Raw genomic sequence first — 27,521 nt, forward strand, 5'->3', positions numbered from 1 at the left:
TGGTTTTTTGCAGGCTTGCTGCCGTGTTGGCTGAGCAGCCCCACTGGAGGCGATGAAGAGACTGGCCTTTGCACCTAAATGAAGGTTTGGTTGGCTCCAAACGGGAAACAAAGAGAAAACAAACCCAAGTTCTCTGCCAGCAGAGAAGGACAAGAAAGATGGGTATGTTTACCCGGGACCTGCAGTCCTGAGGGGCGCTTCCCGTTCTTTTCACTTCTATCTTTCCGTTCTGCCACAGAAATGACGTAAGCGGGGCTTTATTCCAGAGATGTAGCTGGAAGCGGGGTGGGAATGGAAAGGCTTTTCCCTCTTCTAGCTAGCCCACCCTGCCGTCCTGTAAACCCACCCAGAGGCAAGTGAGCCGAAGCTATGAAAAGGCCCTTTCTGTCGGTGAAGTGCTGGCGCAGGCCGTGGCGCCTCTGCAAAACGCCCGCTGGCCCAGCAGCGCTGCGGTGCCCGCCTGCCCGCACGGCGTGCCTGCCTCAAGGCCTGGTCAAATACTTCAGGGTCTGGTTCAGAGAGCAGAGGGCCCCCGCGGCTGCTACCGCCGCACATCCCGCCTGGCACCGCAGCAGGCAGCGCAGCCTTGCGGAGTTACTTTGCACGCTGTCAGGGCGCAGGCAGATTTGGTGGGGCCTGTCCTGATACCAAATTTCCCCCCATTGGACTCGTTTTTGAGGATGAGCCTGGAGGACATGTAGGCAATGCCTGTGGGAGCTGGGTTAGGCCTCTTTCGGCACCAGTGAGTGAAAAGCTGAACAACAGGATCGGAGACGTGGCAGTTGATTGGCACCGAGTGTAGGGTGATTTTTGATTCCATGGCAATACCTCTGAGGCTGCTTTTCTATCATTTAGTCCCATTCATTCTAATCCTTGAACATCAAACGGGATCCTGTGACGTAGCTTCCACCTGAAATCCCTGTTCCTGCAGGCAGTGTGTGGAGTTACCCAGAAGTGCAGAGCAAGCCCCAGTGTTTCAGACTTTTACTGACCACCCCAGTAATGAAAAACCGCATAACAGCTTAAAACCTACGTTTAGCTCTCTAGCTGAAATGGAGGTGCTTGAAACTTATTTGAGATCTGCAGGACATCTGTAGTAAATTGCTCATTTTTGTGTTCCTATGATGTTCCTAAACCTGCAAGAGCGCCATGTTCAGAATATGCTTTCTATGCATCTCACGTGGTTTACTCTCTGATTTTCTTATCAGAATGGTGTGCGCTTCCCAAGCCAAAGGCGATGCCTGGGCCCAATTATTTTTATATCAGCTGGCGTTAATCGGGCAAGCCAGACTGTCATTAGGAAGGAGTTCAATACTGAGGTCCAAAGACCTGCTGATGAGCAACCCTTTCCCTCAGCTATCTCCCATCTCCGCTGCTTCCTCATCCAGGCCATCTGAAAAAACAGGCTTTATAACGACAGTTCACTGATACTACTGCTATCAGGGTTCTTTGTTTTTCAAGTAGAAATGGGTTGCTTGCAGAAGGTACGATGTTCCCAGCACTGTGAAGTATGTCACACACTCCCCGTTTCTGCTCCCAGATTGACTGGAGTTTCTCATCCCAGGTCACAGGGACTCTTTTCGGTCGTCTCAGCGGGATTTCAAACGCCCTCCAATAACTGAAGACAACCTGCACACAGGGAATTTTTTCCAGCCTGGCCTAACACCTGTCAGCTTCTTATGGACAAAAAGGGTCTCCACTAGGGAAAGCAGCAAATCAAGCAGTTTTTACATGTTTTGCAGCTCAGTGTAGAGAAGCAGCGATTGGTTTTGATGAGCCCATTTGAGCCTTTTTTGAGACACAAGTGGTCAGGTCTCTGTAACAGGTGGAAGTTAATTCAGTGTTGGCCATTGTTCTGATTTCAGCTGGGAAATTTTTAAGCTAAGAGTTTAATAATACTTTCTGCTTGATCTATCTGATGAAAGGTGTACCACAGCAACTATGAAGAGAATGTAAAGCCATTCACATGCTCAGCAGTCAATTACAGCGATTCAGAAGAATTTAGGTAAGTTAAGGTTTGCCTCCCAACAGTTTTCTTGTAGATGCTTCTATCTTGACAAAATATTCATCTTCAGGGCTGGCTTCTTCCTTTGCTCCAAACTTACGCTTTGTTGAGAAGATGTGAAAATGAGCTCAGCTATTTCAGCAAGGCAGACAAGATGAAGAGGTGCATGTTGCAAGGAAGGAGCTGTGAAGAATCTCATGAGAGCATTCTTCAAACATTAGGAGGTTTTAGGCCTATCTGGAACACCAGGGATGTCTTGGATAAGGAAAGAGTCTGCTCCACACCTCTGTCACCCCATGCCATCGCGCCTTGAACATGGGAGACATCTGAATGCAGCTTCTCCCCCTCCACTGGTGCTTTGACTGTGGCTTTGGTTTGTCTTTCATTCTTTCTCCCTGTCTCTCTCTTATACTTTCTCCTTTTCCCTTTTCCTCTTGCTCCTCCCTTCCTCTCTTCTTTCCTTCCTTCCTTTGCCACTTTCTCCCATCTCTCTCCCTTCCTTTCTTCCCCCCTATCTTCCTCCCTCCCTTTCTCTCTCCCTCCTTCCCTGCCCCCCCTTCCTCTCTCACTCTCCTCCCTCCCTCCCTCCCTTTCTCTCTCCTGCTCCCTTCTTTCTTGCTTGCTCCTTCCTTTCATTATCTGCACCTGCTACCACCATTTAGGTCAATGCTCAAGGCACTACTGACTTTGGCAGAGTCAACCCAGCCCTTTCCTGGGAGTGTAAAACACACAAGGTGCTGGGAAAGCCGGTCACTTCCACTGCAGCTGGAGCTGAACCAAGCGTGGGGGAGCATTCTGCCTGTCTCCTGGCATACTACAAACCCCAACATGTTAAGGGGCTCTTCCTTTTATTTCTGCTGGGCTTTGGCTGAATGCTCCACCTCGCAGAGTGCTGAGCCCTCACACTGACGGCGAGTCAAGAGGGAGTGACAGGAAGGGGCTCCAGCTCCCACTGGCAGTGAGAATCCCGTTACCAAGTGTGGGAAAAGTACATTCTAGAAGTGCACCTTCCACTGCAGACCAAATGTTTATCATTTCATGTTGTAGCACTTGGCATCTCTCGCTCTTAGATCTTTAAACAGCATCTTGTTGGTTTCCTGTCTTAATGGCAAAAGAGCCAGAAGCGAAGGCCTGTGGCAATTAGGAACGAAGTTTGTGGCTTTCTGGGTGGGATTGAAAACAACCCTTTGCCTGACTTAATTCTGCAAAACTACAAAAAGCTGCAAGATCAACAGCAGTGTGGCACTGGCCCAGGACTCGCCCATCACTGCTCCTGGAGACAGGCAAGTCCAAAGTTTCGTACCCTGACCACTCACTCCACGTGAAGTGCAAGAGGCAACACCGCCTGGAAAAAGAAGGTAGACTGCTCCAATATAGATCCTGGTCTACCCTTTGGCTCCTGCTGGAAGGTGTAGACCAATGCCGCGTAATCCTGGCAAGGGAGTTCTTTGCAAGTCAGCATCTGAGAAATATCCACCCTCTGACACAAATTATGATTCCCCCCCCTTAAAACTTTGCTTTACAAAAATAATATGCGATAAAGTACTGAATGCTTTTTTCAGAAAGCCTACATCTAGATGGCCCTCAGCAAGTTCAGCAGCACTGGCTTTCTCTGTTTCTCATTAGCGTGAGTTAAAAATAATTTCGGATATGGAGCCCTTGGTTGTGAATCTGCCAGAGTGCTTTGCATTCTGTAGCTGTTGCGGGAAGCAATAGTAAGGCATTGGGTCTTCTGGGACTTAGAAGAGTAAGTGAACGCAGTGTTTGTAGCCCTTGCTGGTACCGCAAGTTCAGGCTGTCAGTCAAGACAATGTCCAGATCCTGAGGTAGGCCAGGCTGTCGCCCTTCGTTTCTCCTGGGAGGTGGCGGAGCTCCATTCTGGGGACTGCTAAAATGAGATTATCTTAGAAACAGTCTAAGAAATAATCTGATATGGAGAACAAGGTGGTCTGCAGGGTCGGATAGGTGCCATAAACTTCACTTCTAACTATAGAAAGCTTTGACACTACTTCATAAAGAATGCTGAGAGTGTGTATTGAAGTACCGTACTTCTGTAAATAGCTCTTGTTTGTGCCTGACTTTTCTCTGATGAATAAACCATAGCTTAGGCACACCTGCCAGCTACTTGCCAGCTGTGTGGCTTACCTCAAGTCACTGAACAGCCCAGGGCAGAAGAGTCAACAACCGAGGGTGGAAGGACAAGATGATCCAACATTGCTGATACCAGACCACATAATTAGGCTGGAGAACAATCAGGAGTGTAATATAAAACCCAAAAGAGATATTTTTGGAGGCCATTAATTAATACATACAACTACCTTCCAAGACAGGAGACTAGCTAGCATGTTTTTCAAGAAGCCCAAAATCTTTCCTAGCCCTGCCACAGCTCCTCTGCAAAGGAAGTTCTGATGTACAGTCATAGTTCAATCCTAAGGGAGACAAAGAAATTAAAAAATATACAAACTGATACCTTACCCCTCCACAAAAAAAGCAAACAAATTGCTGAAGAGACAGTGTTGGCTTACTTTCCTGTTAAAAAAAGAGCAGAGCAGGGCTCAGCCACAGATGGGGAAGTGAGTTGGGATCTTGTAAGTTGTTTATGTTTGAGACGCTGAAGCAGTATTTGCCTCTGTGATCTCTGACATCCTACCACGGTGTCAATCTGAGTAGGCACAATAGTAGTTTGCAGTGTCATCTGGAGTGACTTTGTTTATTGTAAGGATACACAGTCTCTGGCTAGGAAACTTTTCAACCATGTACCTGTGTGCTTGGAAGTCACCATCTACTACTGTTCTCTCTCCATGGTAGAGAATCCTCTTTGGAGCATCATTCAGCTTCTGTTGGTACCAGTGTACGATGGTGTTAGAAAAGTCTCCATAGATGCCTTTTAAGTCACACATGAGGCGCACAGTGCCTTCAGATTTGGTGATGGATCTAGGGGTCTGCACAGGACTTTTTTGTGCAAATGCATCTAGGAAAAAAAAGGAGGAGACATGATGTCATTACCTGGAGTTGTGGGATTTGGGAAGATGCCTGTTGGCACAGCCACGGGTGCCTGTGAGGAAAGGTAGGAAAATAAGGAAGGACTCACAGGACCAAGCGGCTGCAGCCAGGAGCGCTGTGAGCAGCAGCATGCTTGCTTGTCAGGCTCTGCTGTCGCTCGCTGAGAGTCAGAGGAGAAGGAAAGCAGCGCTGGTGCAGAGTCAGCAATGCCGTGTGGCAGGAGGTGGGGTCTCCTTTGGGTGGCAGCTGGTGACACTGTGCATGAAGGCAGAGGAACACGTCCCCTGAGCTCTCACGGGGAGATGTGAGGGTGGGGGACTCAGCGAGAAGGGGAAGGAAGGAGGAGACTGTCCCCTGCATGGGGCTTTGCTCTGTGGACAGACCATGGAGGGCTGTTGTGAAGCTCAGGCAGTGCTGCTCCCCTGTGAGATATCCCGAGGGTGTGAGCGGTGGTGAAACCATGGGGGATGGGTCTCTTTGTGGTCCGCATCAATTTTACTCTCACAGAATGGGCATAGAGATGCCACATGCTCCGCTGAGTATGAGTTCTGCTTCAGGAAGCTCTCTGACGCCGTGGCAGGACCACACGGGAAGGTTTCTTGAGAAAGCCATCAATGTTGCCTGCAGAACCGATGGGTGCTGGAAGCCACTGTTCGTGGAGGGCAGAAGGCAACAACAAATAAGGGTGATTCACTGGACTTCAGGAATCCCTTTGGAAAAATGCCGTGCGATCCTATGAACAAAGGCAGCACGAGAGAGCAGCGGTTCGTGGCTGAGCGCTCTGTCTCACATGGCTGACGAGCCCTGAGGATGCCAACAGGGTTCTGTGAAATCCCTGCGCACTTGCGTGCTGAAACTAAAGGCACAAGCCAGAAGTGTTCCTCTCTGGCTCTCCTGCGAAATGCTTGCTGTGCCCAGGGCCACAGGCTGGCTCACTGCACATCTGAAGTCCGTCTGTCAGAGTTGACGGTTTCAGCAAATCTTCCTTCCTTCCCAGCCCCCCTCTGTATCCTCTCTGCCTTCCCGTGAAATGAAAGAAGGGGATGGTTACAGGCAGCACATCACCAGCTGCGGTAGGCAAGGGACTGTAAATCTCCGGTTCAAATCAGTCCGTGTGGGATTTGGTGATGTGCCAGTTAGGTATGTCCAGGGCCTTACTGCTGCCGACACGTAGAGCAAAGATGAGTACAGTGGGGGACTTTTCCTAGACATGCCAGGCAGCGGCAAGCCTGTCGTTCATATCACGAAGGTTCTTTCCTCAGCACGTTGTCTTTCTTCTTCTGCCTTCTCTTTCCTTGGGGAGAACCGTGGCTGCACTGGAAAGTCAGTGCAACGTTTGCTGCCCTCGGGGGCCACCAGACTTCTGCCGTGGCTGTGCAGGGAGCAACGAAGGCGCGGGTGAGTTTCCAATATTTGTGTGCTAATTCTTAAGGCAGCGGAGGCTTCCTTTGCCCTGGAAATAGTAGATGTGTGTTTGAAGACCAGAGTGATGGCCCAGGCTTTGAAGGGACGGTTGTACAGGGGTGCAGGGTTATCTGCTCTTGCTGGGTAGCAGCACAAGGTCTGTCTGCAGCTGAGACCAGATGGAGTGAGGAGATCAAGGCAGTGGCACAGTTGCAACCCTGTGGTTCACATGCCGAGGGAGGGTTTTTGCCTTGAGGATCTTTGACTTTCTGTCATGGTGAATCTCTTAGTATCCAACAAGCGCAGTAGTAGGTAGCAGCATCATCTGGAATGACATCTTTTATTGTAAGAACACAGCGGTTCTGGCCAGAAAGCTTTTCAACCATGTACCTGTGCGCTTGAAATCCACTTTCAGTGTGAGTTTTCCCTCCTGAAAAGTACAGAAACCTCTCTGGAGCTTTACCCTCCTTCTGTTGATACCAGTGTATGACAGCACTATCAAAACTTGCCCTTAATATCTGAATTTCACATGTCATTCGTGCACTCTTTCGGAACTTGGTGATGGATCTAGGGTTCTGCACAGGAATTTCTTGTGCAAATCCATCTAGGAAAAAAAAGGAGGAGACATGATGTCATTACCTGGAGTTGTGGGATTTGGGAAGATGCCTGTTGGCACAGCCACGGGTGCCTGTGAGGAAAGGTAGGAAAATAAGGAAGGACTCACAGGACCAAGCGGCTGCAGCCAGGAGCGCTGTCAGCAGCAGCATGCTTGCTTGTCAGGCTCTGCTGTCGCTCGCTGAGAGTCAGAGGCGAGTGAAAGGGAGCCCAGGTGGGGACAGCGCTGTGTGGGAGGAGGAGGTGACTCCTTGGGCGGTCTTCAGCCAGGGGTCTTCTGCGCACATGCAGATGGGGCAGAGTTGCAGAAAAGCCTCTCCAGGCTGGCGAACGCTACGGTCGGTAAGGCGGCTGCGGTCCTGTCTGCCTTTCAGGTAACGAGGGGAAGGACGGTTCAATGCCAGAGTGTGGCCCCATCTCTCCAACTCGAGGCAGAGCCCCAGAAAGGGCTGCAAGCGAGAGCAGCTCCAGCTGTGTAGCGCGGTGCGAAGGTTTCAGCTGGAGGTCACCCTGGTATCGGAGGGTGCGTGCCCTTGCACGGAGGGCTGAGGGGAGCTGTGCAGTGTCCGAGCGGGTGGGAGAGATTCTCTTTGTGCTATGGACTTGCTCGGTCAAAATCTCTGCTTTTGGTAGCTGATGCTTCCGAGGCATCAGCTGGCACCGAGCATATCCTGCTTCTCCTGCGCCTGAGGCCAGGCGGCTCATCCATACCAGGAGAAGTGAGTTGGGATCTCTTAAGTTGTTTGTGGTTGAGACGCTGAAGGAGTATTTGTCTTGGTGATCTCTGACATCCTACCACAGTGACGGTACCGGTACGCACAATAGTAGGTTGCAGCATCATCTGGAGTGATATCCTTTATTGTGAGAATACACAGTTTCTGGGTAGGAAACTTTTCAACCGTGTACCTGTGTGCTTGGAAGCCGCCATCTACTACTTTTGCCCCAGCATGGTAGAGAATCCTCTCTGGAGCATCATTTGGCTTCTGTTGGTACCAGTGTACAGTGATGTAACGAAGATCTCCATAGACACCTTTTAAGTCACAGTCCAGGCGCACACTGCCTTTAGACTTGGTTATGGATCTAGGGCTCTGCACGGGAATTTCTTGTGCAAATGCATCTAGGAAAAAAAAGGAGGAGACATGATGTCATCATCTGGAGTTGTGGGATTTAGGAAGATGCCTGTTGACACAGCCACGGGTGCCTGTGAGGAAAGGTAGGAAAATAAGGAAGGACTCACAGGACCAAGCGGCTGCAGCCAGGAGCGCTGTGAGCAGCAGCATGCTTGCTTGTCAGGCTCTGCTGTCGCTCGCTGAGAGTCAGAGGAGAAGGAAAGCAGTGCTGGTGCAGAGTCAGCAATGCCGTGCAGCGGGAGGTGGGGTCTCCTTTGGGTGGTGACACTGTGCATGAAGGCAGAGGAACACGTCCCCTGAGCTCTCACGGGGAGATGTGAGGGTGGGGGGACTCAGCGAGAAGGGGAAGGAAGGAGGAGACTGTCCCCTGCATGGGGCTTTGCTCTGTGGACGGACCATGGAGGGCTGTTGTGAAGCTCAGGCAGTGCTGCTCCCCTGTGAGACATCCCGAGGGTGTGAGCGGTGGTGAAACCATGGGGGACGGGTCTCTTTGTGGTCCGCATCAATTTTACTCTCACAGAATGGGCATAGAGATGCCACATGCTCCGCTGAGTATGAGTTCTGCTTCAGGAAGCTCTCTGACACCGTGGCAGGACCACACGGGAAGGTTTCTTGAGAAAGCCATCAATGTTGCCTGCAGAACCGATGGGTGCTGGAAGCCACTGTTCGTGGAGGGCAGAAGGCAACAACAAATAAGGGTGATTCACTGGACTTCAGGAATCCCTTTGGAAAAATGCCGTGCGATCCTATGAACAAAGGCAGCACGAGAGAGCAGCGGTTCGTGGCTGAGCGCTCTGTCTCACATGGCTGACGAGCCCTGAGGATGCCAACAGGGTTCTGTGAAATCCCTGCGCACTTGCGTGCTGAAACTAAAGGCACAAGCCAGAAGTGTTCCTCTCTGGCTCTCCTGCGAAATGCTTGCTGTGCCCAGGGCCACAGGCTGGCTCACTGCACATCTGAAGTCCGTCTGTCAGAGTTGACGGTTTCAGCAAATCTTCCTTCCTTCCCAGCCCCCCTCTGTATCCTCTCTGCCTTCCCGTGAAATGAAAGAAGGGGATGGTTACAGGCAGCACATCACCAGCTGCGGTAGGCAAGGGACTGTAAATCTCCGGTTCAAATCAGTCCGTGTGGGATTTGGTGATGTGCCAGTTAGGTATGTCCAGGGCCTTACTGCTGCCGACACGTAGAGCAAAGATGAGTACAGTGGGGGACTTTTCCTAGACATGCCAGGCAGCGGCAAGCCCTCAGCACGTTGTCTTTCTTCTTCTGCCTTCTCTTTCCTTGGGGAGAACCGTGGCTGCACTGGAAAGTCAGTGCAACGTTTGCTGCCCTCGGGGGCCACCAGACTTCTGCCGTGGCTGTGCAGGGAACAACGAAGGCGCGGGTGAGTTTCCAATATTTGTGTGCTAATTCTTAAGGCAGCGGAGGCTTCCTTTGCCCTGGAAATAGTAGATGTGTGCTTGAAGACCAGAGTGCTGGTGATGGCCCAGGCTTTGAAGGGACGGTTGTGCAGGGGTGCAGGGTTATCTGCTCTTGCTGGGTAGCAGCACAAGGTCTGTCTGCAGCTGAGACCAGATGGAGTGAGGAGATCAAGGCAGTGGCACAGTTGCAACCCTGTGGTTCACATGCCGAGGGAGGGTTTTTGCCTTGAGGACCTTTGAGTTTCTGTCATGGTGAGTGACTCAGTATCCCAGTAGGCGCAGTAGTAGGTAGCAGCATCATCTGGAATGACATCTTTTATTGTAAGAACACAGCGGTTCTGGCCAGAAAGCTTTTCAACCATGTACCTGTGCGCTTGAAATCCACTTTCAGTGTGAGTTTTCCCTCCTGAAAAGTACAGAAACCTCTCTGGAGCTTTACCCTCCTTCTGTTGATACCAGTGTATGACTGTGCCATCAAAACTTGCCCCTAATATCTGAATTTCACATGTCATTCGTGTACTCTTTCGGAACTTGGTGATGGATCTAGGGGTCTGCACAGGATTTTTTTGTGCAAATCCATCTAGGAAAAAAAAGGAGGAGACATGATGTCAGTACCTGGAGTTGTGGGATTTGGGAAGATGCCTGTTGGCTCAGCCACGGGTGCCTGTGAGGAAAGGTAGGAAAATAAGGAAGGACTCACAGGACCAAGCGGCTGCAGCCAGGAGCGCTGTCAGCAGCAGCATGCTTGCTTGTCAGGCTCTGCTGTCGCTCGCTGAGAGTCAGAGGCGAGTGAAAGGGAGCCCAGGTGGGGACAGCGCTGTGTGGGAGGAGGAGGTGACTCCTTGGGCGGTCTTCTGCGCACATGCAGATGGGGCACAGTTGCAGAAAAGCCTCTCCAGGCTGGCGAACGCTACGGTCGGTAAGGCGGCTGCAGTTCTGTCTGCCTTTCAGGTAACGAGGGGAAGGACGGTTCAATGCCGGAGTGTGGCCCCATCTCTCCAACTCGAGGCAGAGCCCCAGAAAGGGCTGCAAGCGAGAGCAGCTCCAGCTGTGTAGCGCGGTGCGAAGGTTTCAGCTGGAGGTCACCCTGGTATCGGCGGGTGCGTGCCCTTGCACGGAGGGCTGAGGGGAGCTGTGCAGTGTCCGAGCGGGTGGGAGAGATTCTCTTTGTGCAATGGACTTGCTCAGTCAAAATCTTTGCTTTTGGTAGCTGATGCTTCCGAGGCCTCAGCTGGCACCGAGCATATCCTGCTTCTGCTGCGCCTGAGGCCAGGCGGCTCATCCATACCAGGAGAAGTGAGTTGGGATCTCTTAAGTTGTTTGTGGTTGAGACGCTGAAGGAGTATTTGTCTTGGTGATCTCTGACATCCTACCACAGTGACGGTACCAGTAGGCACAATAGTAGGTTGCAGCATCATCTGGAGTGATATCCTTTATTGTGAGAATACACAGTTTCTGGGTAGGAAACTTTTGAACCGTGTACCTGTGTGCTTGGAAGCCGTCATCTACTACTTTTGCCCCAGCATGGTAGAGAATCCTCTCTGGAGCATCATTTGGCTTCTGTTGGTACCAGTGTACAGCGATGTCACGAAGATCTCCATAGATGCCTTTTAAGTCACAGTCCAGGCGCACGCTGTCTTTAGACTTGGTGATGGATCTAGGGCTCTGCACGGGAATTTCTTGTGCAAATGCATCTAGGAAAAAAAAGGAGGAGACATGATGTCATCATCTGGAGTTGTGGGATTTAGGAAGATGCCTGTTGGCACAGCCACGGGTGCCTGTGAGGAAAGGTAGGAAAATAAGGAAGGACTCACAGGACCAAGCGGCTGCAGCCAGGAGGGCTGTCAGCAGCAGCATGCTTGCTTGTCAGGCTCTGCTGTCGCTGAGAGTCAGAGGAGAGTGAAAGGGAGCCCAGGTGGGGACAGCGCTGTGCGGGAGGAGGAGGTGACTCCTTGGGCGGTCTTCTGCGCACATGCAGATGGGGCACAGTTGCAGAAAAGCCTCTCCAGGCTGGCGAACGCTACGGTCGGTAAGGCGGCTGCAGTTCTGTCTGCCTTTCAGGTAACGAGGGGAAGGACGGTTCAATGCCGGAGTGTGGCCCCATCTCTCCAACTCGAGGCAGAGCCCCAGAAAGGGCTGCAAGCGAGAGCAGCTCCAGCTGTGTAGCGCGGTGCGAAGGTTTCAGCTGGAGGTCACCCTGGTATCGGAGGGTGCGTGCCCTTGCACGGAGGGCTGAGGGGAGCTGTGCAGTGTCCGAGCGGGTGGGAGACTTTCCCCCCATATCACTGGGGACCTCCTTTGGTGTGCAGCACAGTCCCCTGGCTGTGACATGCCCGAGTGCCGGGGGTGCCCTGCACCGAAGCAGCTGGGTCCATCAGCCCGCAGCACCCGGGGCAGCTGCACTGCGAGGACGCGCCTCCACTTTGGGTTGGAGTGCGGGAGGAAAGCTACAGCTGCAGGCTCCTGGTTTCAGAGCTCAGTTGAGATGCCAAGGCTTCTGGGAAAGGAGGGCTGGAAAGGAAACGCGCGCCCTGTGAGGGCTGCTGTCAGCAGCTGTGGCAGAGGGGCATCTCCAGAAGCGGGGTGGGTGCGCTCTCTGCTCAAATCAATGTCCACAGTCTGTGGAACTGTAAAACCACCACCATGGAAGTATTTGTGCTCATTTTGAAGGTCCAGGTGCATTAGGGGAGTATCTCACTGGACACTGAGCATGTTACTCTCTGTCCTAACTCCTTGGAGTTAGGAGGCACAGAACCATTCCAGTTTTCTGACTTTGCTGTCAGGCAAATGCCAGCTTCCCTAGAACCACTCATAGATCGTAGCACCTGTGTGTAGGACTCAGTGTAGTAATCCAAAGGGCTTGAGAGTCTGTGCTTGCAAAGGGTGTAGCTTGTGGCTGAGGTTTTCCATTCTGTCCTGGACGCAGGCGAGAACCTGTGACAATAAAGATCAGGGTTTCTGGGCTGTCGTAGGAACTTGTGATGACTGAAATGCAAAGGAAGAGAAAAGAAAAAGATGAAGGAGGCTGTGCAAGATCACCTGGTCTTCTTGCCTTCTGTTATATTCATATCTTTTTTTTCCAAGAGAAGGACTGAGGGGTTGGAGATACGTTTCCATGCTCCAAGGATTCATATAGAGAAGGGAAATTCACAGCTGGCATCTATTCACACACACGGGCAGGGCATGTTGACTGTCGGGTGAGTGCTTTCAGCACGATTAAGCCTTCCTTTTAAGAGCAATGTTTCATCATATATTTACTCTCAAGTGACTGGGACTCTCCAGTTTCTGGATGTTACAGGTGCGTGTGAGCGCTGAAATGAGATGATGGTTGTTAAGATCCTGTGTCTCACAGCTGTCATGAGGTAGTGTTGTTTTTCCTATCATGCTGTAGAAAATCATGAGGGGTGGGGTGGGGGGTGGGGGGTGCAATAGGGAAGCATCGGAACTTTTAGCAGAGTTCAGAGCGCAAAGTGTCTTTTTGTAGGGCTTATCTCTGCCCAGTTAACACTGTGAGGCTCTGATAAAACCAATATGCACAGTAGTAAGTGCCAGAATCCCTCGGGGTTAAATAATCTATTGTGAGATAAAAGAGGGGCTCAGTAGAATGCTTCCGAGCTTGGAATCTCCTTCTATTGCTATTGTCATCAAAAGTAGCTCTCTGTCTCCACAGGTAAAGTATCCTCTTTGGCGGCTCTCCAGGAAGGTGCTGGTACCAGTGCACGACATGTTCGTTGCTCAGTCGGCAATACATGCTGGCAGAGCTGCCCGTCACCTTCCTCTGCAGCGCTGGGGTTTGCACTGGCACTGCCTGTGCATCTCCACCTGGAAGGGGAAGCAGAGAAATCGGGTGAAGGGAGGAAACGGATGAAGTTTGGAGCCTGGGTTGTGTCCTCCGCCCAGGGAAAGGAGAGGGGAGAGGAAAGAAGGGCTTACGGGACCAAAATGAAGTTGCAAGAAGGACTGGGAGCAGGAGCGTGCTGCCCATGTGTGTGAAGCCTGGAAATGGAGACAGAAATGTTATGGAGCCCTTCAGGTGGAGAAAGCCTCAAACGTCTGGGAGGAGGAAATGACTCATTCGGCACATCCAGAGGCCATTCTTCAACTCACTGCCAGGGAGGGCGTTACATTTACCGACAAGCTAAACCACAGCAGTAACAGTGTAGAAAGGACATGAAGTACTCAGTCTGAAATTACACTTCTTCATCTATCTGTCTATCTGCTGTGTTCCTCTCAGACTGCTGAGCTCACACATGAAAAGTCAAACTGTTCAATCCATCCGTTCCCAAGGATGCTGTCCTCTCCTCAGGCACCAGCTGTCCCAGAATCACGCTTCACCAGCCCTTCCTGAAATAAAGTGCCGGCTTTGGTAGCAGACCTTGGGTTATTCATCGTGAACTATCCTCTCTTCATCTTACCTGAAGCATCTCCAAGCCGTCTGGTCAGTCTTCCCCACCTACCCCAGACACAGTGAGGTGAAGCCGGGTTGGAGCAAGCATGACTCCCAACCAGCTGTTTTACTGCTGCCTGCTTTTTCTTGTACTTTCTGTCATTTCAGAGCCCTGAAAAGGTGCCCTGCCAAGCCTCCACAGCAAATGGTCCCTTGGGCAGCAGCCACCACACTCCAATGCTCTTCCCTGAGAGATTTCTCATTTTGTGGCCCAAGAGAAAGACTTCACTCTGGATCTCTTTTTGGTCTTTGTCAGCAGCAGCGTACCCAACTAACCGTCCTCTCACCACCGGCACAGAAAGCTGATATTCTGCTGTCCTTGCGACAGATACACCCCTTGGTGTCAGGTCCTGCAGTGTAGACATAGCTACAGAGAACAAACCTGACCCAGACTGTGAGCAGGCAGCTCCCGAGATGGAGACTTTGTCCTGATTATGTCCACTTAAGTGTAAAAGCCAGCAAGGAAGGTGTCTTCCAAGGCCAAACTAGAGCTGCAAGAAGAACCTGCAGCAATGATGTTTTCAGACAAGACGCCGGGGCCTGCAGGCACTTAGGTAATGAACGTGGAGGAGGAAAGGACTGTCCTGAGGGGGTGTGTGATGCACTCGCATTGCGTGAAACACTCACGGGGGCACAGGGTTGTGAGTGGCGTTGCCACATAAGTGAACTCTGACTGCGGCTCTGCTGCCAGCTGTCTGGCTGAGCGGTGCTGTCTCACCATGTCCATGCTGTCCCTGCTTTAGCCTGCAGCTTCCTCCTGTAAGCGGTCTTCGCAACCTTGTCTTGGGACCATCTTTCCAGGAGTTGCCCAGTGCAAGAGATCCTTGCCTCTAAGAAGGAGTCCTCAGGGTTAACAGTGTTAAAAGCAGTCATTGTCATCACAGCCATCCAAGATGGGAGTGACCAGTGGTGAGTGTCACCAGTATCCTCATCATGACCTGGATCTGAAGTCTGCCAGGCTGGATCTTCAGAGCAAATGTTCCCTGCCGATGCTCCCTCCCTCCAAAGCCAGCGGTTCTTGCTGGCTCAGACTATTGGGAAAGCATCTGTGCTATTCAAGGACGAGTCTGTGCTACTCTATAATTCGGGCATCAAAGCATCACCCACAGGAGTGCTCCCTTTCCCCAGCACAGCGCATTCTGCCAGCTGAGCTGCAGGACGCTGCATTTTGCTTCTTTTCTGTGTGTCTGTTACTTATGCTTGCATACTCAGCGTAAACCTGTTGGGATGTTTTAGAGGCAGGAGGGTGCGGTGGTGGTTCCCCGCATTTGAGAGAAAGCCGGCCGCTCAGGGTACAGGCAGCTTTCTGCACAGGCTGCCTGTGGTCTGCTAGTTCTGTGGTACCACCAGTAGGCACAGTAGTAGGTACCTTCATCACTGAAGCTGATGTCATTGATTGAGAAAGCACAGATGTTTGTCCCTTTCTTCAGGGCAGAATACTTGTTCCTGTAGGAGTTATCATCATAAGAAGCTTGTCCTGTTCCGATGTACAGAATCCGTTCGGGAGCTTTGGAGGGTCTGTGTCGGTACCAATGGATAAACGCAGTCTGGAAGTCAGCTATGCCCTCGGCTGCACACTCAATCCATGCAGTTTCAGCCAGCCTTCTGCTAACAGATACGTGGCTCTGCCTCAGAAGCACTTGCTCTTGTCCATCTAGAAAGAGGGAAAGAAACCAGAACAAACGTTCTTAGCCTGCTACTCATTCTCACATGTAAGTAGGGGATGCCTCCTGCTGCTTCCCGGTGCCAGGGTGACATGGGGAACTTACGAGACCAGGCTGCAGCCAGGAGCAGGAGCAGGAGCAGCAGCATCCCGAGGGCTGTTGCTGGCCTCTGCCTCTGGGAGGAAGGAGACGGCTGTCCCGCAGGGACGGTGGGCTGCGGCTGAAGGAAGGAAATGACTCACTTGGGCATCACCCCAAGAGGCTGCCCTGGCAGCAGGCGGATGACGTTGAGATACAGCAGCATGACTGAACCCCGCTAAATGTTAACGGTCAGATTATAGCTTTTGCACCAGCGCCTCAAACTCACCTTCCCGCTCTTATGCGCATACAAATACAGTTGCTTTAACTCATTTAACATGTAATTTTGTGGTCTGAAGCAGATTTTACCCCTGCTGGCAGACTCAGTTGAAAGCTGCTAAACAATGCCTGGGGTCAGGTGTTGTTGCTCGGTTGCACCGCCCATAAATCAAACAAAGAAACAAACGAAAGAACTTGGAGCTTAAAGAACGGGAGGGGTCTTTAATTGCTGCTCATCACACAGGTCGAACTCCAAAGTTAGGGGAAACACAGAGCAGCCACTTGGGAGCTCAGGAGCAGTATTGCTGTGCAAGTGAGATGCTGCCCCCCCAGAGTGGTATCTCCTAATGCCAGGTATTATTCAAAGCCACACAATAGCTTTACAGCCCTCCTAGGCTTAGTTTGAAATGAAGATGATTAGGGCAAGCAAAATGAGGAAATTATTCCATGTAGTTTAAAGTCATTCTTCACAGGCAAGTTGCTGCTGGTTCCCTCCGAAAGGAAACAAAACCACATCCCCTTTCTCTCTTGTCATAAGGTTATCTTTCTTCTGATGTCAGCCAGTTATTTCTTTTTCCACAGACTATCACATAGATCCGGGAACTGCTGCCTTACGGTTGTGGTTGTGACAGGAATTCGATCTTCCACTCTTCTGTGAAATGCAGCCGCTACCCCAGTGCTCACCATGCTCTGGAGACCCCGTACTGGAGACCGGTCCCAATGGGTCCTCGGGGATCAGAGCCCAGTGCTCCTCTGACTTCACCTGCCGGCTGTTTGGCCACAAACAGAACAGGGGTGAGATAAACCCTAATGTCTGTCCTTTTGCAAAACAGAAATACATATCTGTGCGTTGTGTCGTTGCTGGTTTTTTGCAGGCTTGCTGCCGTGTTGGCTGAGCAGCCCCACTGGAGGCGATGAAGAGACTGGCCTTTGCACCTAAATGAAGGTTTGGTTGGCTCCAAACGGGAAACAAAGAGAAAACAAACCCAAGTTCTCTGCCAGCAGAGAAGGACAAGAAAGATGGGTATGTTTACCCGGGACCTGCAGTCCTGAGGGGCGCTTCCCGTTCTTTTCACTTCTATCTTTCCGTTCTGCCACAGAAATGACGTAAGCGGGGCTTTATTCCAGAGATGTAGCTGGAAGCGGGGTGGGAATGGAAAGGCTTTTCCCTCTTCTAGCTAGCCCACCCTGCCGTCCTGTAAACCCACCCAGAGGCAAGTGAGCCGAAGCTATGAAAAGGCCCTTTCTGTCGGTGAAGTGCTGGCGCAGGCCGTGGCGCCTCTGCAAAACGCCCGCTGGCCCAGCAGCGCTGCGGTGCCCGCCTGCCCGCACGGCGTGCCTGCCTCAAGGCCTGGTCAAATACTTCAGGGTCTGGTTCAGAGAGCAGAGGGCCCCCGCGGCTGCTACCGCCGCACATCCCGCCTGGCACCGCAGCAGGCAGCGCAGCCTTGCGGAGTTACTTTGCACGCTGTCAGGGCGCAGGCAGATTTGGTGGGGCCTGTCCTGATACCAAATTTCCCCCCATTGGACTCGTTTTTGAGGATGAGCCTGGAGGACATGTAGGCAATGCCTGTGGGAGCTGGGTTAGGCCTCTTTCGGCACCAGTGAGTGAAAAGCTGAACAACAGGATCGGAGACGTGGCAGTTGATTGGCACCGAGTGTAGGGTGATTTTTGATTCCATGGCAATACCTCTGAGGCTGCTTTTCTATCATTTAGTCCCATTCATTCTAATCCTTGAACATCAAACGGGATCCTGTGACGTAGCTTCCACCTGAAATCCCTGTTCCTGCAGGCAGTGTGTGGAGTTACCCAGAAGTGCAGAGCAAGCCCCAGTGTTTCAGACTTTTACTGACCACCCCAGTAATGAAAAACCGCATAACAGCTTAAAACCTACGTTTAGCTCTCTAGCTGAAATGGAGGTGCTTGAAACTTATTTGAGATCTGCAGGACATCTGTAGTAAATTGCTCATTTTTGTGTTCCTATGATGTTCCTAAACCTGCAAGAGCGCCATGTTCAGAATATGCTTTCTATGCATCTCACGTGGTTTACTCTCTGATTTTCTTATCAGAATGGTGTGCGCTTCCCAAGCCAAAGGCGATGCCTGGGCCCAATTATTTTTATATCAGCTGGCGTTAATCGGGCAAGCCAGACTGTCATTAGGAAGGAGTTCAATACTGAGGTCCAAAGACCTGCTGATGAGCAACCCTTTCCCTCAGCTATCTCCCATCTCCGCTGCTTCCTCATCCAGGCCATCTGAAAAAACAGGCTTTATAACGACAGTTCACTGATACTACTGCTATCAGGGTTCTTTGTTTTTCAAGTAGAAATGGGTTGCTTGCAGAAGGTACGATGTTCCCAGCACTGTGAAGTATGTCACACACTCCCCGTTTCTGCTCCCAGATTGACTGGAGTTTCTCATCCCAGGTCACAGGGACTCTTTTCGGTCGTCTCAGCGGGATTTCAAACGCCCTCCAATAACTGAAGACAACCTGCACACAGGGAATTTTTTCCAGCCTGGCCTAACACCTGTCAGCTTCTTATGGACAAAAAGGGTCTCCACTAGGGAAAGCAGCAAATCAAGCAGTTTTTACATGTTTTGCAGCTCAGTGTAGAGAAGCAGCGATTGGTTTTGATGAGCCCATTTGAGCCTTTTTTGAGACACAAGTGGTCAGGTCTCTGTAACAGGTGGAAGTTAATTCAGTGTTGGCCATTGTTCTGATTTCAGCTGGGAAATTTTTAAGCTAAGAGTTTAATAATACTTTCTGCTTGATCTATCTGATGAAAGGTGTACCACAGCAACTATGAAGAGAATGTAAAGCCATTCACATGCTCAGCAGTCAATTACAGCGATTCAGAAGAATTTAGGTAAGTTAAGGTTTGCCTCCCAACAGTTTTCTTGTAGATGCTTCTATCTTGACAAAATATTCATCTTCAGGGCTGGCTTCTTCCTTTGCTCCAAACTTACGCTTTGTTGAGAAGATGTGAAAATGAGCTCAGCTATTTCAGCAAGGCAGACAAGATGAAGAGGTGCATGTTGCAAGGAAGGAGCTGTGAAGAATCTCATGAGAGCATTCTTCAAACATTAGGAGGTTTTAGGCCTATCTGGAACACCAGGGATGTCTTGGATAAGGAAAGAGTCTGCTCCACACCTCTGTCACCCCATGCCATCGCGCCTTGAACATGGGAGACATCTGAATGCAGCTTCTCCCCCTCCACTGGTGCTTTGACTGTGGCTTTGGTTTGTCTTTCATTCTTTCTCCCTGTCTCTCTCTTATACTTTCTCCTTTTCCCTTTTCCTCTTGCTCCTCCCTTCCTCTCTTCTTTCCTTCCTTCCTTTGCCACTTTCTCCCATCTCTCTCCCTTCCTTTCTTCCCCCCTATCTTCCTCCCTCCCTTTCTCTCTCCCTCCTTCCCTGCCCCCCCTTCCTCTCTCACTCTCCTCCCTCCCTCCCTCCCTTTCTCTCTCCTGCTCCCTTCTTTCTTGCTTGCTCCTTCCTTTCATTATCTGCACCTGCTACCACCATTTAGGTCAATGCTCAAGGCACTACTGACTTTGGCAGAGTCAACCCAGCCCTTTCCTGGGAGTGTAAAACACACAAGGTGCTGGGAAAGCCGGTCACTTCCACTGCAGCTGGAGCTGAACCAAGCGTGGGGGAGCATTCTGCCTGTCTCCTGGCATACTACAAACCCCAACATGTTAAGGGGCTCTTCCTTTTATTTCTGCTGGGCTTTGGCTGAATGCTCCACCTCGCAGAGTGCTGAGCCCTCACACTGACGGCGAGTCAAGAGGGAGTGACAGGAAGGGGCTCCAGCTCCCACTGGCAGTGAGAATCCCGTTACCAAGTGTGGGAAAAGTACATTCTAGAAGTGCACCTTCCACTGCAGACCAAATGTTTATCATTTCATGTTGTAGCACTTGGCATCCATCGCTCTTAGATCTTTAAACAGCATCTTGTTGGTTTCCTGTCTTAATGGCAAAAGAGCCAGAAGCGAAGGCCTGTGGCAATTAGGAACGAAGTTTGTGGCTTTCTGGGTGGGATTGAAAACAACCCTTTGCCTGACTTAATTCTGCAAAACTACAAAAAGCTGCAAGATCAACAGCAGTGTGGCACTGGCCCAGGACTCGCCCATCACTGCTCCTGGAGACAGGCAAGTCCAAAGTTTCGTACCCTGACCACTCACTCCACGTGAAGTGCAAGAGGCAACACCGCCTGGAAAAAGAAGGTAGACTGCTCCAATATAGATCCTGGTCTACCCTTTGGCTCCTGCTGGAAGGTGTAGACCAATGCCGCGTAATCCTGGCAAGGGAGTTCTTTGCAAGTCAGCATCTGAGAAATATCCACCCTCTGACACAAATTATGATTCCCCCCCCCTTAAAACTTTGCTTTACAAAAATAATATGCGATAAAGTACTGAATGCTTTTTTCAGAAAGCCTACATCTAGATGGCCCTCAGCAAGTTCAGCAGCACTGGCTTTCTCTGTTTCTCATTAGCGTGAGTTAAAAATAATTTCGGATATGGAGCCCTTGGTTGTGAATCTGCCAGAGTGCTTTGCATTCTGTAGCTGTTGCGGGAAGCAATAGTAAGGCATTTGGGTCTTCTGGGACTTAGAAGAGTAAGTGAACGCAGTGTTTGTAGCCCTTGCTGGTACCGCAAGTTCAGGCTGTCAGTCAAGACAATGTCCAGATCCTGAGGTAGGCCAGGCTGTCGCCCTTCGTTTCTCCTGGGAGGTGGCGGAGCTCCATTCTGGGGACTGCTAAAACGAGATTATCTTAGAAACAGTCTAAGAAATAATCTGATATGGAGAACAAGATGGTCTGCAGGGTCGGATAGGTGCCATAAACTTGACTTCTAACTATAGAAAGCTTTGACACTACTTCATAAAGAATGCTGAGAGTGTGTATTGAAGTACCGTACTTCTGTAAATAGCTCTTGTTTGTGCCTGACTTTTCTCTGATGAATAAACCATAGCTTAGGCACACCTGCCAGCTACTTGCCAGCTGTGTGGCTTACCTCAAGTCACTGAACAGCCCAGGGCAGAAGAGTCAACAACCGAGGGTGGAAGGACAAGATGATCCAACATTGCTGATACCAGACCACATAATTAGGCTGGAGAACAAGCAGGAGTGTAATATAAAACCCAAAAGAGATATTTTTGGAGGCCATTAATTAATACATACAACTACCTTCCAAGACAGGAGACTAGCTAGCATGTTTTTCAAGAAGCCCAAAATCTTTCCTAGCCCTGCCACAGCTCCTCTGCAAAGGAAGTTCTGATGTACAGTCATAGTTCAATCCTAAGGGAGACAAAGAAATTAAAAAATATACAAACTGATACCTTACCCCTCCACAAAAAAAGCAAACAAATTGCTGAAGAGACAGTGTTGGCTTACTTTCCTGTTAAAAAAAGAGCAGAGCAGGGCTCAGCCACAGATGGGAAAGTGAGTTGGGATCTTGCAAGTTGTTTATGTTTGAGACGCTGAAGCAGTATTTGCCTCTGTGATCTCTGACATCCTACCACGGTGTCAATCTGAGTAGGCACAATAGTAGTTTGCAGTGTCATCTGGAGTGACTTTGTTTATTGTAAGGATACACAGTCTCTGGCTAGGAAACTTTTCAACCATGTACCTGTGTGCTTGGAAGTCACCACCTACTACTGTTCTCTCTCCATGGTAGAGAATCCTCTTTGGAGCATCATTCAGCTTCTGTTGGTACCAGTGTACGATGGTGTTAGAAAAGTCTCCATAGATGCCTTTTAAGTCACACATGAGGCGCACAGTGCCTTCAGATTTGGTGATGGATCTAGGGGTCTGCACAGGATTTTCTTGTGCAAATGCATCTAGGAAAAAAAAGGAGGAGACATGATGTCATTACCTGGAGTTGTGGGATTTGGGAAGATGCCTGTTGGCACAGCCACGGGTGCCTGTGAGGAAAGGTAGGAAAATAAGGAAGGACTCACAGGACCAAGCGGCTGCAGCCAGGAGCGCTGTCAGCAGCAGCATGCTTGCTTGTCAGGCTCTGCTGTCGCTCACTGAGAGTCAGAGGAGAAGGAAAGCAGCGCTGGTGCAGAGTCAGCAATGCCGTGTGGCAGGAGGTGGGGTCTCCTTTGGGTGGCAGCTGGTGACACTGTGCATGAAGGCAGAGGAACACGTCCCCTGAGCTCTCACGGGGAGATGTGAGGGTGGGGGACTCAGCGAGAAGGGGAAGGAAGGAGGAGACTGTCCCCTGCATGGGGCTTTGCTCTGTGGACAGACCATGGAGGGCTGTTGTGAAGCTCAGGCAGTGCTGCTCCCCTGTGAGACATCCCGAGGGTGTGAGCGGTGGTGAAACCATGGGGGACGGGTCTCTTTGTGGTCCGCATCAATTTTACTCTCACAGAATGGGCATAGAGATGCCACATGCTCCGCTGAGTATGAGTTCTGCTTCAGGAAGCTCTCTGACACCGTGGCAGGACCACACGGGAAGGTTTCTTGAGAAAGCCATCAATGTTGCCTGCAGAACCGATGGGTGCTGGAAGCCACTGTTCGTGGAGGGCAGAAGGCAACAACAAATAAGGGTGATTCACTGGACTTCAGGAATCCCTTTGGAAAAATGCCGTGCGATCCTATGAACAAAGGCAGCACGAGAGAGCAGCGGTTCCTGGCTGAGCGCTCTGTCTCACACGGCTGACGAGCCCTGAGGATGCCAACAGGGTTCTGTGAAATCCCTGCGCACTTGCGTGCTGAAACTAAAGGCACAAGCCAGAAGTGTTCCTCTCTGGCTCTCCTGCGAAATGCTTGCTGTGCCCAGGGCCACAGGCTGGCTCACTGCACATCTGAAGTCCGTCTGTCAGAGTTGACGGTTTCAGCAAATCTTCCTTCCTTCCCAGCCCCCCTCTGTATCCTCTCTGCCTTCCCATGAAATGAAAGAAGGGGATGGTTACAGGCAGCACATCACCAGCTGCGGTAGGCAAGGGACTGTAAATCTCTGGTTCAAATCAGTCCGTGTGGGATTTGGTGATGTGCCAGTTAGGTATGTCCAGGGCCTTACTGCTGCCGACACGTAGAGCAAAGATGAGTACAGTGGGGGACTTTTCCTAGACATGCCAGGCAGCGGCAAGCCTGTCGTTCACATCACGAAGGTTCTTTCCTCAGCACGTTGTCTTTCTTCTTCTGCCTTCTCTTTCCTTGGGGAGAACCGTGGCTGCACTGGAAAGTCAGTGCAACGTTTGCTGCCCTCGGGGGCCACCAGACTTCTGCCGTGGCTGTGCAGGGAGCAACGAAGGCGCGGGTGAGTTTCCAATATTTGTGTGCTAATTCTTAAGGCAGCGGAGGCTTCCTTTGCCCTGGAAATAGTAGATGTGTGTTTGAAGACCAGAGTGATGGCCCAGGCTTTGAAGGGACGGTTGTGCAGGGGTGCAGGGTTATCTGCTCTTGCTGGGTAGCAGCACAAGGTCTGTCTGCAGCTGAGACCAGATGGAGTGAGGAGATCAAGGCAGTGGCACAGTTGCAACCCTGTGGTTCACATGCCGAGGGAGGGTTTTTGCCTTGAGGATCTTTGACTTTCTGTCATGGTGAGTGACTCAGTATCCCAGTAGGCGCAGTAGTAGGTAGCAGCATCATCTGGAATGACATCTTTTATTGTAAGAACACAGCGGTTCTGGCCAGAAAGCTTTTCAACCATGTACCTGTGCGCTTGAAATCCACTTTCAGTGTGAGTTTTCCCTCCTGAAAAGTACAGAAACCTCTCTGGAGCTTTACCCTCCTTCTGTTGATACCAGTGTATGACTGTGCCATCAAAACTTGCCCCTAATATCTGAATTTCACATGTCATTCGTGTACTCTTTCGGAACTTGGTGATGGATCTAGGGGTCTGCACAGGATTTTTTTGTGCAAATCCATCTAGGAAAAAAAAGGAGGAGACATGATGTCAGTACCTGGAGTTGTGGGATTTGGGAAGATGCCTGTTGGCACAGCCACGGGTGCCTGTGAGGAAAGGCAGGAAAATAAGGAAGGACTCACAGGACCAAGCGGCTGCAGCCAGGAGCGCTGTCAGCAGCAGCATGCTTGCTTGTCAGGCTCTGCTGTCGCTCGCTGAGAGTCAGAGGCGAGTGAAAGGGAGCCCAGGTGGGGACAGCGCTGTGTGGGAGGAGGAGGTGACTCCTTGGGCGGTCTTCAGCCAGGGGTCTTCTGCGCACATGCAGATGGGGCAGAGTTGCAGAAAAGCCTCTCCAGGCTGGCGAACGCTACGGTAGGTAAGGCGGCTGCGGTCCTGTCTGCCTTTCAGGTAACGAGGGGAAGGACGGTTCAATGCCAGAGTGTGGCCCCATCTCTCCAACTCGAGGCAGAGCCCCAGAAAGGGCTGCAAGCGAGAGCAGCTCCAGCTGTGTAGTGGGGTGCGAAGGTTTCAGCTGGAGGTCACCCTGGTATCGGAGGGTGCGTGCCCTCGCACGGAGGGCTGAGGGGAGCTGTGCAGTGTCCGAGCGGGTGGGAGAGATTCTCTTTGTGCTATGGACTTGCTCAGTCAAAATCTCTGCTTTTGGTAGCTGATGCTTCCGAGGCATCAGCTGGCACCGAGCATATCCTGCTTCTGCTGCGCCTGAGGCCAGGCGGCTCATCCATACCAGGAGAAGTGAGTTGGGATCTCTTAAGTTGTTTGTGGTTGAGACGCTGAAGGAGTATTTGTCTTGGTGATCTCTGACATCCTACCACAGTGACGGTACCAGTAGGCGCAATAGTAGGTTGCAGCGTCATCTGGAGTGATATCCTTTATTGTGAGAATACACAGTTTCTGGCTAGGAAACTTTTCAACCGTGTACCTGTGTGCTTGGAAGCCGTCATCTACTACTTTTGCCCTACCGTGGTAGATAATCCTCTCTGGAGCATCATTTGGCTTCTGTTGGTACCAGTGTACAGTGATGTAACGAAGATCTCCATAGACACCTTTTAAGTCACAGTCCAGGCGCACACTGTCTTTAGGCTTGGTTATGGATCTAGGGCTCTGCACGGGAATTTCTTGTGCAAATGCATCTAGGAAAAAAAAGGAGGAGACATGATGTCATCGTCTGGAGTTGCGGGATTTGGGAAGATGCCTGTTGGCACAGCCACGGGTGCCTGTGAGGAAAGGCAGGAAAATAAGGAAGGACTCACAGGACCAAGCAGCTGCAGCCAGGAGCGCTGTCAGCAGCAGCATGCTTGCTTGTCAGGCTCTGCTGTCGCTGAGAGTCAGAGGAGAAGGAAAGCAGCGCTGGTGCAGAGTCAGCAATGCCGTGTGGCAGGAGGTGGGGTCTCCTTTGGGTGGCAGCTGGTGACACTGTGCATGAAGGCAGAGGAACACGTCCCCTGAGCTCTCACGGGGAGATGTGAGGGTGGGGGACTCAGCGAGAAGGGGAAGGAAGGAGGAGACTGTCCCCTGCATGGGGCTTTGCTCTGTGGACAGACCATGGAGGGCTGTTGTGAAGCTCAGGCAGTGCTGCTCCCCTGTGAGACATCCCGAGGGTGTGAGCGGTGGTGAAACCATGGGGGACGGGTCTCTTTGTGGTCTGCATCAATTTTACTCTCACAGAATGGGCATAGAGATGCCACATGCTCCGCTGAGTATGAGTTCTGCTTCAGGAAGCTCTCTGACACCGTGGCAGGACCACACGGGAAGGTTTCTTGAGAAAGCCATCAATGTTGCCTGCAACACTGCAGGTGCTGGAAGCCACGTCTCACTGGGCAGAGAGTTGCTCTGGTCTCCTGACACTCAGCCCCCAACCTTCCTCAAGCCAAAGCTGGCTACACTGACCTTTGACCTCTTTTTTCCTCTAGCGCTTCCTCATTTTGCTGCCTGAGCTTGTGAGTGCTCAGACATACAGACGGTTATCCTGGGTGTTTTCTACCATACTTAAATACAATAGAAAATTTAACACACTTGCAGGGCAGTCTGGAATCAGGTGTGACAATGTAACATTGATAAGACATTCAGCATAGTGGGACTTGATAGAAGGAGATGAACGACAATTATGCCCTCTAAGAAATGTTTTGAGGCCAAGAGCTTATCTTTTTCCACAATACCATCTCACCTCTTCCTCTGCATATTGCCCTGCTTGTCATCATGGTCAAGGAGGACACAGCTCCAGGTGGCTAATCCTCCTCCTGTCTTGCCATAGAAAGCACAGTGCAGTAAGTAGGCGTCCTCTCACCCCAATAAAACTCCTACACCACCCAGGGTCTGTGACATCAACCAATGAAGACATTGGTGGTGTTTTGCTGTGCAGGTTTAGGTTCTGGTAATAAAATGGTGGCTGTGTAGCTGTGGTGTCACCATGCACACACTGTATAGGGCTGGTTCTCCAGATATGTCCCTCCTCCAGAGGAATGGCTCCATGCTCTGGCTGCTTTACCTCTGCTGGCACAGGCATGTCCATTAGCAGCCTGGTGACAGGGAACTGCCGGAGTTTGACCTCAGCCCCCTGCCTGGTCTCAGGCCAGCTGCAAAAGCTCGGGCTTACAGAGATGGAGAATGCCCAGCCCTGCAGCAAGCTCAGCTGGGCGCATCAGTGGCCAGTGCTACCCAGCGAGAAACACCTCTGTGCTGAAGTGCCTGACTGGAAAAAACCCCAAGCACAATTCTTCACCCTATCCCCAGTCTCAATCTGTTTTGCTTATTGATTGACGTTGTAAGTTCCTAGGGATAGGGACAGTTTCACTGAGTATTCTTCTGAAGCACCTAACACAGCAATGGGTCAATCACAAACCAGATATAACCATGACAGCAATCACAGTAACTGGATTCGTTTCCTGCTAAGTGTTCGTTTTACTACATGGGGGATCTTGATTAAAGAGTGGTCCTGAGTTTTGTTCACAGATGAAGAGCAGCCTGGTTCCTGCCTGGAGTATTGGTAATCAGATTGTATCCAGGAGGCAAATGAGAAAGGGTCAGACTGAACGTAAAGGAAACATTATTTTCATTGATTGAAAAAAAATGTTTGAGAGAGGAAAGTTTGGAGTTTTTCAGGACTAAAGTGAAATACTCACTTTGATGTATTTTGAAAAATATTGTTACACCTTAAAGCATGCAAAAAGGTGTACTGAAACCTTATGCATTTATTTCCAGTCACATTCATAGCTGGAAGGAAAGAGAGTGGTATCCTGTTAATAGCCATGGGCAATCAGGACTGTAACATTACCGCCAAATTCTCTGTCAGCAATGAAAGCAAAGATATTTAACTCTGCCCTCTTCAAAGTCAGCACAAATCTCTGCAGCCTTCAAGCATTCAAACCGGGTGAAAGAAAACAATCAATTTTGGAATCTGTTGTATTAATGATAAACTACCACAGCATTCCCAAGGTGTTCCTCCTGTTATGGCCTACCTCCAGAGTTATGGCATCTGGTGGCCATCTGGTGATGGACTCAAGGCAACTCACCACACAAACCATTCGGTACTTCCACAGGGCATGAGAGTTTGCTCAAAAGAAGGTCATTTCTGTAAGAGTAAAATCTTTGAATAGCCA

General features: G+C 50.7%; 7 gene segments (V, D, J or C); all 7 read right to left on the minus strand.

Moving 5' to 3' along the window:
* Positions 1 to 6,537: 6,537 nt before the first annotated feature.
* Positions 6,538 to 7,829, minus strand: LOC121087842. The segment is given in 2 exon segments: positions 6,538 to 7,016; positions 7,137 to 7,829. Coding segments are annotated over 2 exon segments (375 nt in total).
* LOC121088102 lies at positions 7,762 to 8,307 on the minus strand. The segment is given in 2 exon segments: positions 7,762 to 8,144; positions 8,265 to 8,307. Coding segments are annotated over 2 exon segments (426 nt in total).
* A 1,218-nt stretch (positions 8,308 to 9,525) lies between these two features.
* LOC121087682 lies at positions 9,526 to 10,667 on the minus strand. The segment is given in 2 exon segments: positions 9,526 to 10,158; positions 10,279 to 10,667. Coding segments are annotated over 2 exon segments (423 nt in total).
* Positions 10,668 to 10,844: 177 nt separating this feature from the next.
* Positions 10,845 to 11,550, minus strand: LOC121087681. The segment is given in 2 exon segments: positions 10,845 to 11,272; positions 11,393 to 11,550. Coding segments are annotated over 2 exon segments (426 nt in total).
* Positions 11,551 to 15,086: 3,536 nt separating this feature from the next.
* Positions 15,087 to 16,185, minus strand: LOC121087680. The segment is given in 2 exon segments: positions 15,087 to 15,679; positions 15,795 to 16,185. Coding segments are annotated over 2 exon segments (465 nt in total).
* Positions 16,186 to 23,416: 7,231 nt separating this feature from the next.
* Positions 23,417 to 24,262, minus strand: LOC121087044. The segment is given in 2 exon segments: positions 23,417 to 23,927; positions 24,048 to 24,262. Coding segments are annotated over 2 exon segments (423 nt in total).
* A 94-nt stretch (positions 24,263 to 24,356) lies between these two features.
* LOC121087069 lies at positions 24,357 to 25,758 on the minus strand. The segment is given in 2 exon segments: positions 24,357 to 25,055; positions 25,176 to 25,758. Coding segments are annotated over 2 exon segments (426 nt in total).
* Positions 25,759 to 27,521: the final 1,763 nt, after the last annotated feature.

This window comes from Falco naumanni, chromosome 4, assembly GCF_017639655.2.
Source record: "Falco naumanni isolate bFalNau1 chromosome 4, bFalNau1.pat, whole genome shotgun sequence".
NCBI lineage: Eukaryota > Metazoa > Chordata > Aves > Falconiformes > Falconidae > Falco > Falco naumanni.